Below are 17,814 nucleotides of genomic sequence, written 5' to 3' on the forward strand. Positions count from 1 at the left end.
TTGTGTAGAGATTAGCTAAAATAAATACTTCCACCAGTAAGAGCAAGGTGAAACTGCTGCAAAGCTAACCGAACCAGCTGACAGGGCTGACGTTAACTTATAACGTTAGCTTATTATGTAGCTAATTATTGGTCATTTAACTAGACTGAAGAGGAAAAGAGCTAATGTGGCACATGGCCGACATATCTGACCTGGCACCTTTGATCACAATGTAAACTTATTTTAAAATGACATTTCACAGTGACAACACAATATACCTCAAATTACAAAACACAATAACAATAACAAGCAGAGATGATAGTTCAGCGGTAGGTTAGTGTCATCAGATGTTTACTGACTGATGCACGTCTGCAGTATGTTAATACGTATTTGAATGGATGTATCTGAATTTTAGACGTTGGCATGGAAACCTTTTATGTTAATGGAGACTTCACCATCATCTGATCCATTTCTGTATTACTCCTGTGAAAACTGCTAAATATGAGATTTCTGACACAAAACATTCTATTCACTGGTTTAGACAGAAGCAATTCTCATTACAGTTTAGTAGCTGTGTTTCTATTAAACAAAAGGATCATTACAAAGTTATCAGGAGTGTAAATTTGTTTCCAGTTATATTCTGAACAGCTCTGTCTTCATGCAAGCATCATGCAAGTCACATACACACTAACTAAAAGTAAAGGGAAGTAAAAGTAAAAACAATGTAAACCTGAATTGAAACATTTCAACCTGAAAAATACAATGAAAAGCTGAATAACATTATATTTCTGCTCTTCCATCTTTGCTAATGACACAGTGATCACAGATCTCTGAAGCAGCTTTTCCTTTCTGAGGAGTTCTCTCTTTATTTCAAGAGAACGTGGATTTGGCACTTCACCTGAAACACAGAGAGGAGGGGAAACCTCTTACCATCGGACCTGCTCAACAGTGTTTATGCTAATCTCGTGCGATGCAGGAATGTTACCTCATGCCAGCGAAGTGTGAAGAGGGGCAGGGCCAGATGGCAGTGGGGGCAGGTGCTGATCTGGTCTGGGTCCCCCACCGCAACCCAGGGACCACCTCTGGGTCTGTGTGACAGGGAGTTTGCCTTATAGGTGCTGCTTAGCCGACTGACCCCCCGCCTGGTGAAATCACCCTCATCCTCCTTCTCTGGCTCCTCCTCTTCATCGTCAGATCTGGTTGCTAGAACACACTGGAGCTGGTTTGGAGGATACAGACAAAGGTTTAACTTTAATAAGTGCTTATTGATTATTGGCTCTTCTAATGTGAAATCATTATTTTCATGTTTTTATGTGTTTAGTTTCAGGAATTGTTCCCACAATATGTAAAAAAAAAAAGACATATACCTCATGTTCATGTATATCCTCAGCTGGAAATGATGCTGCACATCTGCAACAAGGCACTGTGACAAGAAAATGGGCATGGACACAGTTTAAGAGAAGAGTCATGGTAACAGTTTAAGAGAACAGTCATGGTAACAGTTTAAGAGAAGAGTCATGTTAACAGTTTAAGAGAACAGTCATGGTAACAGTTTAAGAGAACATGGAAACAGTTTAAGAGAACAGTTGTGGTAACAGTTTAAAAGAACAGTTGTGGTAACAGTTTAAGAGAACAGTCATGTTAACAGTTTAAGAGAACATGGTAACAGTTTAAGAGAACAGTCGTGGTAACAGTTTAAGAGAACATGGAAACAGTTTAAGAGAACAGTCGTGGTAACAGTTTAAGAGAACAGTCGTGGTAACAGTTTAAAAGAACAGTCGTGGTAACAGTTTCAGAGAACATGGTAACAGGTTAAGAGAACCTGAACGCCTACATCCTCTTACTGCTGTTTGCTGGTAGTTTGCTGGTAGCTGGTGGAGGACCGGAGCCCCCGTCAGTAGCTGAGCAGGTCAAGCCGTGCTCAGGCAGCTCCCTCAGAGTGACGTATCGGCCACAGTCCTTGCAGAGCTCGGTGCGGCTCCCACAGGCCAGATGGTGTTCGTTCAGCTGCTTCCACGGCAGCTCCAGCTGGCAGAACTGACAGCTCTGCAGACGCTCCACACACTCATCAGACTGGGAGACCGAGCAGAGTCAGACTGATTAATACATACTGGGTTTAACTTTGACTTCACATCAGCCAGCCAGCGCCAGTGCTTTTACACCTGACAGGAACTCAGATATGGGGTGAATCTGAATATTTGCTTATTCTGGGATTTGTTGGTATGAAAGTGGAAATGAAACGATGAACCATCCGAATTTCAATCCAGAAATGATGGTAATCCTTGAAAACCCTCATAAGAGACCACATTTATTGAAAGTGTCAATAAAATGGACACCTGATCCAGATGTCCTTACTTTTAGTCCCAAGTGTGACTTACACTCCACAATCAAGTGATCCTACATTTCCCATAATGCAACAAGATCGATCTTTTGTTACACTCTCCTGACCTGGTGATCTCTGATATTTTGTTTAAATTATTGCTTAATGTTTTGTCTTTTTCACCACTAGTGACAAAATAAACAAATAATTAAGTTGCATTTGAGATGTTTCCTACGCTGTCCAATACTCTTCTCTGTGTTGTGTTCAGGTACACAGCACCAACAGCACCTCTGGACTTACTTCATGATCCATCAGGCGACAACGTTCCATCTTCTGGTTACACTTGGAGCATCTCACCTGCAAACACACAGAGCTGTAAACCTGCAGCGAACACACCATCACGTGGTGCAGGAGTGTGTGTGTGTGTGTGTGTGTGTGTGTGTGTGTGTGTGTGTGTGTGTGTGTGTGTGTGTGTGTGTGTGTGTGTGTGTGTGTGTGTGTGTGTGTGTGTGTGTGTGCGTGCGTGCGTGCGTTTGTGTGTGAGCACCTGGGTGTGCTGTTCCTCTCTGTGCTGCTTCAGCTGCTGTCTGGGAACAGCTTCCTCACAGTCCGGACAGACGCATAAGAAGCGGCTGCAGTGCGTTTCATGCAGAGTGAAGTTGACCACTTCAATGTCTCTGTGGCTTAAAGAGATAAAGAGAGAGAGAGGCTCGTCCTCTGTCCTCACTGTTTGTGGAAAGTTTGTTAAAACTGTCCTGAAACAAGGTATAGTCAGCCACTGTAGCTAACAGGACCAGCATGTCTGTTTTGACAAACACAAACACACTTCAGAGATTTTCAGATTTGTTTCTGATTTTTTAGAAAATCACGACCCCAGCAAATATACTGGAGAGGATTCCAGTAGCTCCAGAGAATAGGCTGATCCATTCACTATCACCTACTAGTACTGATAACACCTGGCCACCTGGGGAAAAGTTACTGGTTTCACTGGTGCTCTTCTTGATTTAAAAGCAGAACTGGATGTCTCTATAAATAGACCCATCTCAGATAACAAATGTCACTTCAAACAAGGTGTTTCCATCTGGTAAACCTTCCTCTTTCACTTTCTGAAAAAATACTGATTTGACCAAAGTGAAAGTGAGGTTTGCTTTGGAGAATGTAAAACATCGTACAATATATTTTGTTGCCGATGATCAAAACGAGCTTGAACATCCAGAGTTTTCATCTACCATCAAACCCCAGAAAACCTCTCATGAAGTAAACTCTCACCATTGGCCGCATGTGCGCGTCGCGTCCTTCTTATCCATCAGCAGAAATCTTTGAAAAATAATCAACTGAGAGCAGAAATTTGATCTGAACTTTCTGACTGACACCTTTCGTCCCAATTCAGCATAACAGAAAGTGAAATTAGCTGCACCGCCGCATGTTGCTGTGTCACACATCTACCACAAGATGGCGCAAAAGATCCCCTAATATGGTTTGTTTTTAAGGTGTTTCAGGTTTCTTCCTCTCTGATTCTGACTATGAACACCACAGCTGCTTAAAGCGGCTTACACATACGAAGCTTCATCATCGTGTTTTCTCCAGCATACGGCCTTTGAACGCCACTGCTTACTGTCTCGCATCATTTAGTTTAGCTGTTGTTATTTTGTAGAAAGCAGATGTCACAAAATGTATGTATCGAAGTTTGACAACATTGGTCAACCACACCTGAAACACATAAATCATTAATTAGAAGCGGAGACGAAAAGCCATTTTCTCCGGAAAGTGATTATTTGAGTTAAGTAACTTAAGGGATACTTTCACCACCGCTGTGTCACAGTGATGTTTCCGATGGTTCTTGAATGCAGCAGACAAACTGTTTGGAGGAAGGAAGCGCTACAGCGCGTCGCTATGGAGATAGATGCCGGAAGTAGCGACTATAACGGTGAGAAACAACAGCCGAGTGTTTAGCCACCTCTTTGTTTGAGTGTAAAACAGAATAAAGTAATATTTTCTGAATGTTTCCTTCAGTGTAACGTCATATTGAAGTTTTGTGTCGTGCTGCTCTTGTACCGAGAGCTCAAACACACTGCTGCTCACTTGTTCGCCATGTGGCCCGAAAGGTACTGACTTGTGGGTTGTAGTTCGTGTCTTTGAGACGTACTGGGTTTATGTTATTCTGATAGTTCATAAACCGAACACTGGGTAAAATGAGTTACTTGCGGGCCTCGGAACTTGTTCAAAATTTTATTCGGAGTGAAGCGACGGCGGAAGTTCAACACTTGAATCAAACTAGGTTCGACGGCAGTTTGGCGGACTGAAATACTGGAACGTACTGTACTGTATTTTGCTGTAGTTTGATTTCGCCAAGCAATGCAGGCTTATGCACTGCAGGACTGAGGAACGAGGGAGCAATAATATTTGACAAACTAGGTTCTGTTTTGGCATTTATTTCAATGAACATTTTTTTTTAATTTTCAAGAAAGTTTGAAAAGTAAACATGGATACAGCTTAAGAGTGGGCACAAGTGCACCTGCAAGGGCTGTCTGCTCTCACCCGCCTCCAACCCACCCCAACCTGAACCCACTCCACCTGTCTAGAGATGTCCACCTCAGCCATCCCACCTCTCAATGATGGGGCCACAGGCCCAGACGCTCTGTCCCTTCTGCATCAGCGGCTGTTGTTGGCTGAGGAGGAAGCTGAAGCTCTAATTCAAGACATGGATGCATTGGGAGTGTCCAGGGACCAAATCTTGGGTTCTGCAGGCAGAATGGGCACCACTCAAGGGCCTGTACATCCTCTGCAGACACGCCGGGTCCTGGGTGATGAGGGCATGCTGTGGCAACACTGTGGCTCTCTAGTGAGCCGGGTGTGTCGCATGGAAAGTCTCCTACAGACCCTCAAACTCACCATCTTCCGCCTGGAGACTGAGAGAGAGCTGGATCCCTCTCACTCAGGTAATGGCTCATACATAGGTAAGGGGCTACATTAGTGATCTCAGTAAGTTTATTGGTATATGGCAGCAACAGTCAGGATAAGGCTATGAGACGGAATACAAACAATTACGGAGATGGGGCCTACTTAAAGCTAACATGATGAATGATTGCAACACAATAATTCTGGATATTAAAAAGAAAAAGAAATTGTGAGAAAAATGTCAGAAAGTCATCCGGCTGTAAAAGCAGTAAGTTATTGTTCTCTCTGCGTTTTCTGTGTTTTCCTTGGTGCAGGTCATCTGAAGCAGCAGCTGGCAGCGCTGCAGCAGGACAGTGAGGAGGAGCATCAGGCCTCCAGGAGGGAGGTGATGAAGCTCAGGGAGCAGCTTCAGCAGGCTTACCAAGAGAGAGACGAAGCTCACGCAGAGGTGCAGAGGCTGGGGGACACTGTGGAGGCCGCTGCCAGGGTAAGGCTGTAATCCATCAGTCATTTTATGACTTGGCTCTTATTTTTGGGCATTTATCCATCGTTCTTATTTGTAATGGTGACATTTTACTCACTATTTTCATTGTAGAGGTTAAGATACACATCAGTACTGCGAGATGTGTTGCTTTGTTTTCACTTCCAATTAAGAATTGGATTATCATGGAAACCTATGTCTCACTGCCAGTGTGTCCCTCTGTCTTTATATTTATAATAATGCTGCTGTGGAAAAGGTTTTGAGGAATGATCAGTCAACTATGTACAAGTAGGTCCATGGATATTTCAGAAACTGCTGAGTTGGCTTCAAAAAGTCTCTTTCTGGCCTCTACTATGCTTTGGAACAACTCTTGGACCCAGCTGTCAGATAAGTTTAGCATAAAGACTGGGAGCAGGGGGATCTTTTTTATTTAACCAGGAGCAGTGACTTCCTGGAGTCTCCACTGGCTGCCTGGCAACTGGTCCTGGCCAAATAGTAGTCCGGCACATAACCCTCTGAGGTGATAGAAGACACCTTTGGACTGAGCCAGGTTAGCAGATCCCTCTCCCTCGTCTTTATTCTCCAACTATATATTTACTGCGCAGTCATGGGAGTGGCTTCAATCTACTCATCTAACTCTTGGCAAGAAAGCAAAATTCACAAAATGTTGAACTTTTCCTTTAATTTGTGATGGACGATGGCGCTGTGGGCAGCATTTCATTTTGAAGTCACACAAAAAACAAAGATGTCGGGCTGAACAAACAGGGGGATGTGTTACTTTTGGTGATTCATTTTCATAAACAAAAAACAATCTGGAAATGTAGCGACTGCTATTTTGAGATGAAAACATGACAATATGACGAAAGTTCAAAAATAACAAAGAAAATCAGATTTTGAAAGCACAATTCGTTCTGTAACCACTCTGTTCTTTAACTTTGTCTTATTTCTTCTTCTTTTTTTTACTTTATGTACTTTATCAGCAGCTCATTCTGTTTTCTTGCCGTTTTTTTCTTCCGTTTTTGTTACTGAAAGATTTTCTGCACTGTGTTTATGGCATGAAGACCTAATTACTGTGAACAGTATAATGATCAGTGTCTTTGTGGCATTGACAGTACAAACTACAGATGCAAGGGGACATAGCAATCTGTAGAATCTGAAAATCTTTTTGAATAGATGTGTTCCTTTTTAAAAGTCTGGGTTTTTCTACTTGGTTAACACCCCAAAACAATGTGCTTTAGGTGCACAGTGAGCACGGTGATGGTCTTTGTGTCGTGGCTTGTGATTGTTACCATTTGTCTTTTGCTCCAGGTGGATGTGGCTTTGGCTGCTGAGGAACTGAAGATTGTCAAATTAGAGATGAGTCAGAAACTGATGGAGGTGAGTGGCTGATTATTTTCATTTATTTTAGCCATTTTATCTCCCATTGTCAGACATGTATTTTATATTTTTAAGAGCAGATGAGGCAGGAGTCTGCCCGCTCCGCTGAAGCCATGAAATCTCACAGCGAGCTTCTCCAGCGGCTGGAGGAGATGAAGAGAGTGGTGGAGATGGAGAGGAGACAGGTACATTGTAAGCGAGCTCGCTGAGTAATGCGCATGTGTAAACAGCAGCTGACACCGTGTCTGCCTCCGGCCTCCCAGGCTCTGCTGCTGCAGTCGGATTGCCAGGCCTTGCATGTTGAGGTCCAGACTGGCCGGCAGCAACTGGAGGAAGCTAAAGACAGAGTCAGACAGCTGGAGGAACACTGTCAGCAGCTCAAAGAACAGACAGGTCAGGAGTATCAATGGATACCAACGCAGTCAGCTGTGGCTGAATGTTGCTGTAAGGCTTTTGAAGAAAAAAAAAAATCACAGTATGTTTGACTGGCTGCCATTCAGCTGGTTCAGAATGCTTTTGGTGACCTATAATATATTGCGCAGCCTTTCTCACAGGCCAGGTATTTTAACTCCACCCTGACAGCCGAGACACGCCAGATTTTTATGTAAAATACACCCCCAATCACAAGGCCACAACTAGAAACCTCTTCTCAGAGGTGACGTCTTCAAAGTCGCTTGTTTTGGCCGTCCAATGGTCCAAAACCCACAGATATTGGTGAGCTTTCTAAGTGTCAGTATTTGATTTTCTTTAACACTGAACAGAGCCAGGCTAGCTGTGCCCCCCTGCTCCCAGTCTTTGTGCTATGCTAAGCTAACCGTCTCCTGACTGCAGCTGCATATTTAACAGACAACGCACATGGCGGTCACGTCACTGTTGGCGGATTCTTTTGTTGGCGTTTTCACTTTGAAATTGATGTTTTACATTGCTGGTGTTTTGGAGCCTGGATGTTGAACCGCAGTTTTCTGTTTGATTCTCACAGCAATGAAGGACTCGCTTTTGTCTGAGTTGAAAACTGAACTGAAAGTAAGTAGAGAGAGACAGATGAGGGAATGAAAATGTCTTCAGTCAATCTGTAAAATGTATAATCTGTAATGAATATCCTTCTGATGTATTTCTGTTGGTGAATTTTGTATGTGTGTGTGTGTTATCTTCAGACTGTTCTTCCAGCTCTTCAGAGGCAGCAGACAGAGCACAGCAGACTGCTGAAGGAGAGCAGAGAGCTGAGAGCTGCTGCTGACAGAGTCCAGGTCAGCAGCCTTACAGGAATATTTCTCTCTTCTTCAGGTTTTTGAAGCCATGCAAACATTTCAGCCTGTGGGGCTCTTGCATGTTTCACTACAATCATGCGAAACCTGGAAACATCAAATAACTTGAAAGTAAAAGTATGTTTTCCAAGCTTTGAAATATGACAGAACATTTTAAGTAGGTTTGGTTTTGTGCTTTTAATGTTCATATGTATGTGGTTTGAAACACTGTAATACCACTTGGCTCTGTATGTTTTGTGCGTTTTTAACGTTTGCATTTACGCTGCTGAAACACTGTAATGACACAATCTTGGCCAGATTTTCCAATCAGTGGAACCTGCCTGGTTAAGAAGAGTTTTTTTTTTTTTTTAAAGAAGTAATTTCAGTAAACCAAATAACAACGATCCAAATTATATACAAGATCAGAGATTGGTGTTTTTAAAATTAGAGTTTAATTAAAATTGAACAATGAAATTTTACAATAAACTTTGAAAGTTCATTCATCCAAATTTAATTAGAACAACAATGTAGGAACACTTTTGTCCTCTGTTTTGTACAGATTTCCAGTTTTTGGTACCCTTTTGATAACACCAGTCACCAAGCACAATGTAGTGGTGATACTTTATATGATATATGATATGATGTGATAAACAGAGCCTGAATAAGCAGCTGCAAAGTCAGTGTTCCCAGCTCAGTGCTGCCCTGCATTCACTCACAGTGGAGAATGAAAACCAGCAGGCCAGCTTAAAGGTATTGCACACACATGCGCACACGCACACACATACACATACACACAGACATAACCAAACACAGCATGGCTCTCTCTTCTCTCTGCGTCTTTCAGGCTGAGAGGAGTCGTGCAGTTAAGCAAATTGAAGAACCAGACCTGCTGCTGGAGGCAGCCAGACGCAACGTTCAGACTGAGCTGCAGATGGCACTGACACATAAAGTTAATCTGCAGCTGGAGCTGTGAGTCTCTTATGCTTAACACTCAAACCTCACGCTTTTAACTGATGATATCAAGTGTAAATTTGGGGACGGCTGAGGCCATTTTTCCACACATCTTATTGGTTTAATCGTGATATAGATAGCAGGAAAAATTAACAAGTGACACACTGTGTGTTCAAAATACTACTCAATTAATTGCAAGATTCACATAAGCAAGGTTTACTGTGTCATAATCCTGTCTGAGAGAGAGGAAGGTTGATGTAATTCTGTGAAACTTTATAGATAAAACATATTCATCTGTGGTAGGGCTGGGAGATTTGACAGAAATTAATATCAGCATGATAATAGCAAATGATATTTATCAGGATATGGCAAACATATGCAGAACTACACAGCTATTTTTCTTGTCACTACCAAATCCCACAAGTTGTCTTTTTTGGTTTGAACAGTAGATGGCGCTACATTGCTGACATTTTCCTTAGTATTACTGAGTTTTGGTTAGTCCACTGTATGATGCTTGGTGAGTGGAGTTCACATTTTTGTTTTCAATGTTTGGTATTGCAGTTGTTTTCTGATCATACATTTCATTGCATTTTATTATTTTTACAAAATACCATCCATAAGTAAAGGCAGAGAATGCACATCCCAAATTCTCACCACGCTATTTGATTTTTGAAGTAGCCTCCCAGCCAAATGGAGCAGCAGCTAATTAAGCCATACATGAGACTATAATCAGCTGTCATTGCATCTGTCTCCTGTCTCTTTCTCTTTTTCCTCTTCTTTCCCCAACTTCACTGTCTGATAAGAGCTGCGTATTGGTGGGGGAGGAGGACACCTGAACATTTGAGAACAGTAGGGTTAGACAGATATATTGGTTTGCAAAGTCTCAAACTGATATTTGTGCTTTATTAAAAAAACAATGCCAGCGTCTGCGATCCTTCTTTGATATGAATCAGGGTTTTCAGATTTTGACTCTTCCTTGATGTCAGTGTTTAATGAAACCTGCCTCACTGTACTGCCAACCTAACCACCTCAAATAACGGTCTGGCATTCACTGAAGAGATTCAGTATCAGCTGATGGTCTAACACCAATGCTAGGATGTATTTTGGACATGAGCTAGTCCAATTTATAAAAACAAGGGAGAAAAGGTGTATTAAGCTATTGGAAGTATGTTTTTAGAAATAAAAAGTCTTTTTCCTTAGAGAGAAGCTCAAAGGCGAGCATGCACAGCTCCTGCAGGACTCCTCCATTGCACCAGAGACAGCGGGCACTGAGAGGGAAGTACTGGAGCGAACCGTTGAGAGGCTTCGGGGGGAGCTGAGCAAGGCCAAAAATGAGGAGGAGGCAATGAGGAGAGACCTGGAGGGTTCTAAAAATGAGGTATATTCAACAAATGCGCTACTGTTCTTTGCATTATGGGTTGTAAAACAGTCCCTCCTGTCCCTTCTCTCCTTGGCCAAAAGTTATGTCTTGCTGTCACAAAGTTGGAGGATGAGAGAAGAAGTCTGGAGACCCAACTTAGCGACGCAAAGGTAGAATTGACTAGAAGACCATCCCACCACACATAATACCTTACACACTCACCCACTGGTGACAGTACTAACTTCTGTCCATGCTGGCCTCTGAATCTGTGATGGCAGCGGGAGGTGGGACATCTGAGCTCGGCCTGGCAGAGCCAGCAGGATGAGAACAGGAGGATCATGGGAAAGGTGGCTGCTTTAGAGCAGCAACAGGTGAGAGACAGGTCATCATTACTGTCATCATTACAATCAGAGTTTCATCTGTCATTGTGGATCTTTGTATACAGTAGTTTTTTATGTATATGGATCAGTTAATGGTGCCAAAATCTTGCCTGGCAGAAATGCCTGAGATTGAAACATTTGTTCAGATTCTGTTTGTGTGTGTGTGTGTGTGTGTGTGTGTGTGTGTGTGTGTGTGTGTGTGTGTGTGTGTGTGTGTGTGTGTGTGCGCGTGCGTGCGTGCGTGTGTGTGTGTGTGTGTGTGCTTTTACGGTTGCATGCAGCAGGTGAGCCAGTTACTGAAGGCCCTAAATGACAAGAACAAGCTGGCCTGTGACAAAGGGAAACTTAAGGTGAAGCACACAAACATCAATTTTGGTTTATCATTTCTTAAGGTGGCAGGGGGCAGCAGAAACATGCTGTATTGTGCATATTATCACCTCATAAAGCTGATTGAACAATCATGTTAGCAAACACTTGTGTATTTACGCATCCAGCTAATTCAGTTGGAGTTGTTCCTCTCTCCAGCCGAAGAGTATGAGTTTAATATTCACTCTCCTTTTAGCTCTGGTGTGATCTACACTAGCCCCTCAAGGAAATATCTATATCTTTAGTTGTTGAACATTCGCTGTGTTCACCAGCTAGCTGCTAACTTTGTCTGCCATTTAGTTGTGAACAACCAAAAGTAACGCTGTGGGTCATCACACCAAAACAAATTTGCTAAAACGTTCCATACAGCTGAGAGGAACTGCAGGATGCCACCTCTTTCACATACACACAACACTTTTATCCATGAACCACATCATGCTGATATAGTTTTCCATTGTTCAGATCTTTCTGTTTTGAACTTTTTAGTATTTTTAGCACAATATGAAGAAATAGTTGAAACACTTGTGTCTTATTAGGTAGCTTTGTTCCTGTTAAATGTATTGTGATGGTTTATTATTATTGCAAGCACAGACATGCTCTTATTTATTGAAATCTGCCATAATAATGAAATATGAAGGAGGTGTTATTGTGTTTTTCCATGAATGATGCAAAGACAGTGGTACAGCTCCTCAAAGGACGCCTGTCTTTGGAATGTGTCTGATATATAAAAATATATGTTGGTTAGGTATGAACTTAATTACTCTTAAAATTGGAATTTGTGTTTGTTCATCTTCTGAGACTGGTTTGATTGATGTTGCTTTTGAAACACAGTGCATTATCATTTTTATTCCTAAAAGCTTCAGGGATTATTCTCCCTAACGTTATTCTTGGTAGAGCTTTTAATTTTTACTATTATGTGATAATCAAAGCATGAAACCCATATTCCTGGATGAATAGTTCTCGAGAAGAAACAACAGATTATATTGTAGCTTTCACTCACTTTCACTCCCGCTTAAAAGAAGAAACCTTGTACACTGACAGGTCTATATTTCCTTTCTTACAAATGACCAGGACATTGTTTTAACCTCAGTGCATCCTCTGATTGACAGTACTTACAAGCTCGTCCTCACAGTGAGCAGTAACTTCATCCGTCTTGTGCTGTAGAGCAGGGAGCTGGAGGGAGTCTGTGGTCCTGCAGGTGGTGTTGTCAGTCAGACCCTTGAAAACATCCTGGCCTCCCACACCAGACTCCAACTGACTGATCAGACCCTGCAGCGGGAGATGGGGGGGCGAGAGCTGGAGCCGTCAACACTCAAGAATGACAGGTCAGAACTGGAGGAGCTTCACAGACGCTGCATGATTAGAAGCAGTATGAAGTGTGTGCGGCTGTTCCTGAAGGGGTTTGTCCTGTGACACTGCTCTGAATCCAATCAGAGAATGTCTCGACTGTAAATGTAATGTATTATGTGATGTATGTATGAATTTTTTTTTTTTATCGTGTTCATTTCTCATTTCTCATAAGACATTAAATAATCCCCAAAGGCAAACTATATTGGTACTGAACTGTAATAATGAAATGATACAGTAAGGAACAAAAACATACGACAATAAAATGAAGGTATTTAACATAAAGCCACAAACAATTTGAATGTGTTAAGAACATATAGCACAATATGTGTAAGGCAAAGTTTGACGTACTGCATAATGACTGTTCTCACTTGGATCATATTTAGCTGTGTAACTGGTCACGTCACGTGTTGCTTTCCTCTGTGCCAGGCTCCAGGCTCAGAGAGAGATCAGGACACACCAAGTAGAGGTGGAGAAACTCCAGCGACTCCTGACATCAACTTATGCCAAGAACAACAGAGCTGTAAGGACACACTGCTTCTCTAACAAATGCACTCACACACATACTTTGTGTAAGCTACATGTACAACCCCAATTCCAAAGAAGTTGGGAGACTGTAAAACATAAAACACAATGCAGTTGTTTGCAAATGAACTGTGTTTACAACAACATCTTTACAAAGTGTTCCCAAACTCATGTAGTAACATCCTTTATGCAGGTGTTTTTGGAGCATTCCACATCTTTCCCAGTCTTTTCTTGCTCCTGACCCAACTTGTGTGAAACATGTTGCTGCGTCAAATTCAGACTAAGCAGATATTTACAAAAATCAATGAAGCTGATGTTGTCAAACATTAAATATATTGTCTTTGTTCTGTTTTCAATGGAGTGTATGTCTAAAAGGAGTAGCAAATTATTACTTTCTGTTTTAATGTTGTGATTACAAGTGAACTATTACAAAAAAGTAGAAAGACTCACAGAATACTGCATTGAAAACAATGTGAATATGTGATTTTTTGGCTCCGCCAGCTGAGATATAATTTTACCGATCAGATTATTTTGTTTTCCAAAGTTCTTCTCCTTCCAAGACTTGATTAATGACCCCAACCTCCCAGGGGCCCCGAAAGCCAGAGGCTCACTATGTCAACTAGTTTGTTTCAATTAATTGGGAATATGTTTAAGATTTTGCAAAAATAAAGCAAAACATCAACTGAAGCTATGAGGGCCTTAAAGCAATACTTTACAGTTTACAGTCTGGGAAATATACTTATTAGCTTTCTTTCCCAGAGTTAGCCGAGAACATCAATATCACTGTCAGTGTGTCTCTACAGTGTGCCAGACTCTTTCTTGGCCAGATGTCAATCCAGTTAAATTAACATACTTGTATAATTAAAACTGCATTTGCTGTGTCTGTGTGTGTGTTTGTGTGCAAACTTTCCAGCTGGAGTCCGTACAGAAGGCCTTGGATACGGCTAAAGTGGACAACAGGAGGCTGGCCCACAGTGTGGAGCAGGCTGTGTTGACCAACAGCAGTTTGCACAGGAAGCTGGAGCAGGCCAGAGAGCAGTACCAGGCCACCATCACACTGAGGTACGCTGACAGAAAACTGCTCAGTCACAGCATGTAAAAATGTGTGACATCTAATATGGAATTATTAATGACATCTTTGCATGTCTGTTACTGTATGTTGCAGAGATGAAGAGCTACGCAAAGCTCAGACAAAGATTAGCGATTTATCTGAAGAGCTTGCTGCCGCAAAGCAACAAACCAGGGGAGACTATGAACGTTCCATGAAGACACTGCATCAAGAAATGTCAGAGGTACCAAATGGAAATGTTTCATTCTGTTATATATATTTTACATGGTTTTTGAAGTCCCTGATTCGGCTGTATCCCCGCCTCAGACTGCTGTTGAAAGATCTCCATATAGGATCTGAGAGTAAAGGTTCTGAAGCAGCCAAAACAATTCTAAGCTGCTGAGAGATTTATGAAGTGTGTAAATATGTAAATATGTGTTGATATACATAATCCTTATTGAAAATCCTTACCTCTGACTGTGCTGTTTTCTTTTGATGCAGTGTGCAAAACGCTCGAGGCTGTCAGGCTTCGTTGTTTACATCATCTTTACTTTCTCAGAATTCATTAGCTGCTGAATAAACAATGTAAAATAAATGATAAAAAAATGTACTAACACTCTTCTTGCATCTTGTGTCTCAGGTTTATCCATTTACTCTGTTTTTTGTGAATTCCCTGTTTCCCTGCTTAGCTTAAAAATACAAATAAGGACTCGTCAGTTAGGTCAGCTGACCTTTCCAAGAACAACCAGGAGCTCTGCCAACGAGTTTCTGGGCTGGAGTGGCAGGTGTCCAAACAGAAAGCTTGTATCAGAGAGCAGAGGAGGCCGCTGAGGCAGCAGAAGAGCAGAGATTTCCAGGACAACTCACAGAAAGTTGAGGTAATGTTATTCCACCCTGTGCAGGGTTTTGATAACGATGCTGAGAAGCATGTTACCCCCCTATATGAACTATTTGAGTTATGACACACAACTGATGATGTCACCTAAGATGATTTAATGTGGTTCAGTGAAGACTCATAATGATCAAAATGTAGTTTCTCCAAAATGACACGATTTTAATTCTGGAGGAGACACTGGCTTTTGATATCATCGTTTTTAATTTATCCAACAGCTCAGATTTGAAGTTATTAAATATTGGCACAAAACAGCAGATTTTGAAAGCATTCATTTAGAATATTGATTATAATGCTGAGGCTTGTACTGTCCTTAAAAAGCCCTTCTTTTTGAATCCTACAACAGAGATAAGAGAGGAGGTGGGAATCATGGCCAGGACAGGCCAGGACAGGCCAGGACAGGCCAGGACAGGACAGGACAGGACAGGACAGGACAGGCCAGGCCAGGACAGGACAGGACAGGACAGGACAGGACAGGACAGGACAGGACAGGACAGGACAGGACAGGACAGGCCAGGACAGGACAGGACAGGACAGGTACATGCAATTCAGAACAGAAGAGTCTCAAAACATGAGTGAATTTCAGAAATCCTGTGTCTTTTCCCTTAAAAGTGAATGTTTTTGTCACCGTGAGCCTGCATAGATATTCAGTCTGTGTTAACAGAGGTTTGAAGAGAGCATCAAGAATCTGCAGAACAAGGAGGACAGTAAGCTCCAGGTGGCCAGGATGGGCTCCCAGCAGGTATGTATCTTGGAAATGGCTCATTTGACATGATTTTGATCTCCGCCAGACCTAAGCCTGCAAGGAATTCTATGTGTGTGTGTATGTGTGTGTGTGCATGTCTATATTTGTCTGCAGCTAATCTCACATACTACAGGGCCTTTCTGCCAAATATTTTTTGGGCACATTTATGATTGTATGTGATTAGCAGTAAGTGATGCTAATTGAAATTATTTTGTTATTGAAGAACGATGCAAGTTCTTCACAGTTTGATGCAGAGAACTGTGGACGGGTGGGGGCTGTGTTTAGTAGCTGTTCCGTAGTGGAGCATAATACTTCCCAGCATTCTCTGTGATCATCTTGGAAAAGTAATCCTTTCTTGCCAGACATATTGCTTTGTTACAGACAGCCATGGCTTCTTCAGTTTTCTTCTTCAGGAGACATGAGCTAAACCTAGCTAATCTTAAAGCTAGCAATGGGGGACACTTGCCTTGCCAGCCTTCATACCCACCAGTGAGTTTAGAAAATTCTCACTTTGCGTATTGCTTACATTTTAAGTCAGCAAGTTATAAAAAAAAATGTTACTGTCTGAAAAGCTGACATTTTGCTTCCTGCTTGTTTGGTCAGACAGGAAGAGTCAAAGGAAGGTCCAGTATAATTTGCTTTCCAGGGAGACTTCCCGCACACTGACACCTCTCATGCATCATCTTAATTAACAGTGGATCCTGATGGGTCTTTCACGAAGGTGGCAAACATGACACAAAAGCCTCCATAATGTGAAAATACAGTTTGAATAATTTCAGGCCCTCTTGTACATTTAGCCACATTGACAGCATAGTTACTCGAATGGCAGTGTCTTCCTCACTTTGGTCCAGCAAATATCTTCAACTTTGTGCAGCCCCGACCCCCAGATGGTGAATCCCACTAATTTTGGTGACCTCCTGACTTTTCCTTTAGTGCCACCAGCAGGATGATATTTGGTGATTTTAGCAAAATTTCTCAACACTTGGATTGATGACTTACCAAGAAATTTGTTGGACACATTCATGCTTGCACAAAGATGAACTGTAAGCCCAACCCTTAATCCAACTTTAGTGATCCATTGACTTCATGGTTTAAATTTATCCAACCTGCAAAACTAATGCCATCAGCCTCAGCTGGGCTGTGTTTAGTGCTAATTAGCAAGCGCTAACATGACAAACTAAGATGTGAACATGGTACAAATTCTTTTCTTTAATATCAGCATGTTACTATTGCCATTGTGAGCATGTTAACATGCTGATGTTAGCATTTAGGTCAAAGCACCACTGTGTGACAGCACAGCCTCACAGAGCTGCTGGCATGGCTGAATAGTCCTGGTCTTGTTAACAGATGAATTTCTGGCTGTCTTGAGTCTTTTTATTTAAATGGCATGTAAAGATAGACTAGTGAAAAATGCTACTTCAACTACGAGGCTGCTGCCACAGGTCAAAGTTTCACATTAGAAAGCACATATCTTGCCTGAAAAAGCAGTTTAAACCAAAAAAGGTGCTCAGATTTTAAATATGGCACACAAGAAGCGCAGCACATACAGCAAGCTGATCCCTTTTTACAGTGCAGCAGTAAAGAGGAAGCTTTAGAGAGGTCTGGCACAATAATTGTAACTGGTTTAACTTGCAGTCTTGCTTTATGAAACACCTGTCTGGTTTGCACAGCTTGTTGATGTTGTTTGATTCCTGCTGGGCTTTGCAGGTTTCACACAAACAGGAGGCAGAGTGGGAGAGGTGGACTTCCACCATCCAACGCTGGGAAGCCAAGAGAGAGCTGGCTCACATCGCTGGAGGATCCAAGCCTGCCAGGACACAGCTGATAACACAACCACATCGATAATAACCAACACATACAGAAGTAATGTATCTCTCTCGCTCCCACAAACACACACAGAC

The 17,814-nt window shown here is 42.1% G+C and overlaps 2 protein-coding genes across 2 annotated transcripts; one reads left to right on the forward strand and one right to left on the reverse strand.

Moving 5' to 3' along the window:
* Positions 1 to 773: 773 nt before the first annotated feature.
* LOC139336684 (XIAP-associated factor 1-like) lies at positions 774 to 3,663 on the reverse strand. The gene is made up of 7 exons (XM_070970861.1): positions 3,569 to 3,663; positions 2,847 to 2,982; positions 2,600 to 2,656; positions 1,813 to 2,052; positions 1,347 to 1,409; positions 965 to 1,198; positions 774 to 877 (listed from the first exon to the last, which is right to left on the reverse strand). Exons 1-7 carry the CDS (start codon positions 3,604 to 3,606, stop codon positions 845 to 847), a joined length of 801 nt encoding a protein of 266 aa, XP_070826962.1. The 5' UTR covers positions 3,607 to 3,663; the 3' UTR covers positions 774 to 844.
* Positions 3,664 to 4,351: 688 nt separating this feature from the next.
* On the forward strand, positions 4,352 to 17,808 carry ccdc150 (coiled-coil domain containing 150). The gene is made up of 21 exons (XM_070971203.1): positions 4,352 to 4,404; positions 4,764 to 5,238; positions 5,512 to 5,684; positions 6,987 to 7,062; positions 7,131 to 7,240; positions 7,319 to 7,448; positions 8,035 to 8,078; positions 8,210 to 8,302; positions 8,954 to 9,049; positions 9,144 to 9,268; positions 10,451 to 10,628; positions 10,712 to 10,780; positions 10,889 to 10,985; positions 11,264 to 11,345; positions 12,526 to 12,681; positions 13,133 to 13,226; positions 14,142 to 14,290; positions 14,394 to 14,520; positions 14,966 to 15,154; positions 15,833 to 15,910; positions 17,621 to 17,808. The coding sequence occupies exons 2-21, from the start codon at positions 4,884 to 4,886 to the stop codon at positions 17,756 to 17,758; spliced, it is 2,559 nt and encodes an 852-aa protein (XP_070827304.1). The 5' UTR covers positions 4,352 to 4,404; positions 4,764 to 4,883; the 3' UTR covers positions 17,759 to 17,808.
* The last annotated feature ends 6 nt before the right edge of the window (positions 17,809 to 17,814 follow it).

This window comes from Chaetodon trifascialis, chromosome 9, assembly GCF_039877785.1.
Source record: "Chaetodon trifascialis isolate fChaTrf1 chromosome 9, fChaTrf1.hap1, whole genome shotgun sequence".
Taxonomy (NCBI): Eukaryota; Metazoa; Chordata; class Actinopteri; order Chaetodontiformes; family Chaetodontidae; genus Chaetodon; species Chaetodon trifascialis.

Excerpts from the sequence above, each read along its gene's own strand:
- ccdc150 (XM_070971203.1), top strand. The coding sequence starts at position 4,884 with ATGTCCACCTCAGCCATCCCACCTCTCAATGATGGGGCCACAGGCCCA. Across the intron at positions 9,050-9,143 it reads ACCAGCAGGCCAGCTTAAAG|GCTGAGAGGAGTCGTGCAGT; the intron begins GTATTGCACACA and ends TGCGTCTTTCAG. Across the intron at positions 15,155-15,832 it reads ACAACTCACAGAAAGTTGAG|AGGTTTGAAGAGAGCATCAA; the intron begins GTAATGTTATTC and ends CTGTGTTAACAG.
- LOC139336684 (XM_070970861.1), bottom strand. The coding sequence starts at position 3,606 with ATGGATAAGAAGGACGCGACGCGCACATGCGGCCAATG. Across the intron at positions 2,983-3,568 it reads ACGCGCACATGCGGCCAATG|CCACAGAGACATTGAAGTGG; the intron begins GTGAGAGTTTAC and ends TATCTCTTTAAG. Across the intron at positions 1,199-1,346 it reads AGGATATACATGAACATGAG|CTCCAGTGTGTTCTAGCAAC; the intron begins GTATATGTCTTT and ends CCTCCAAACCAG.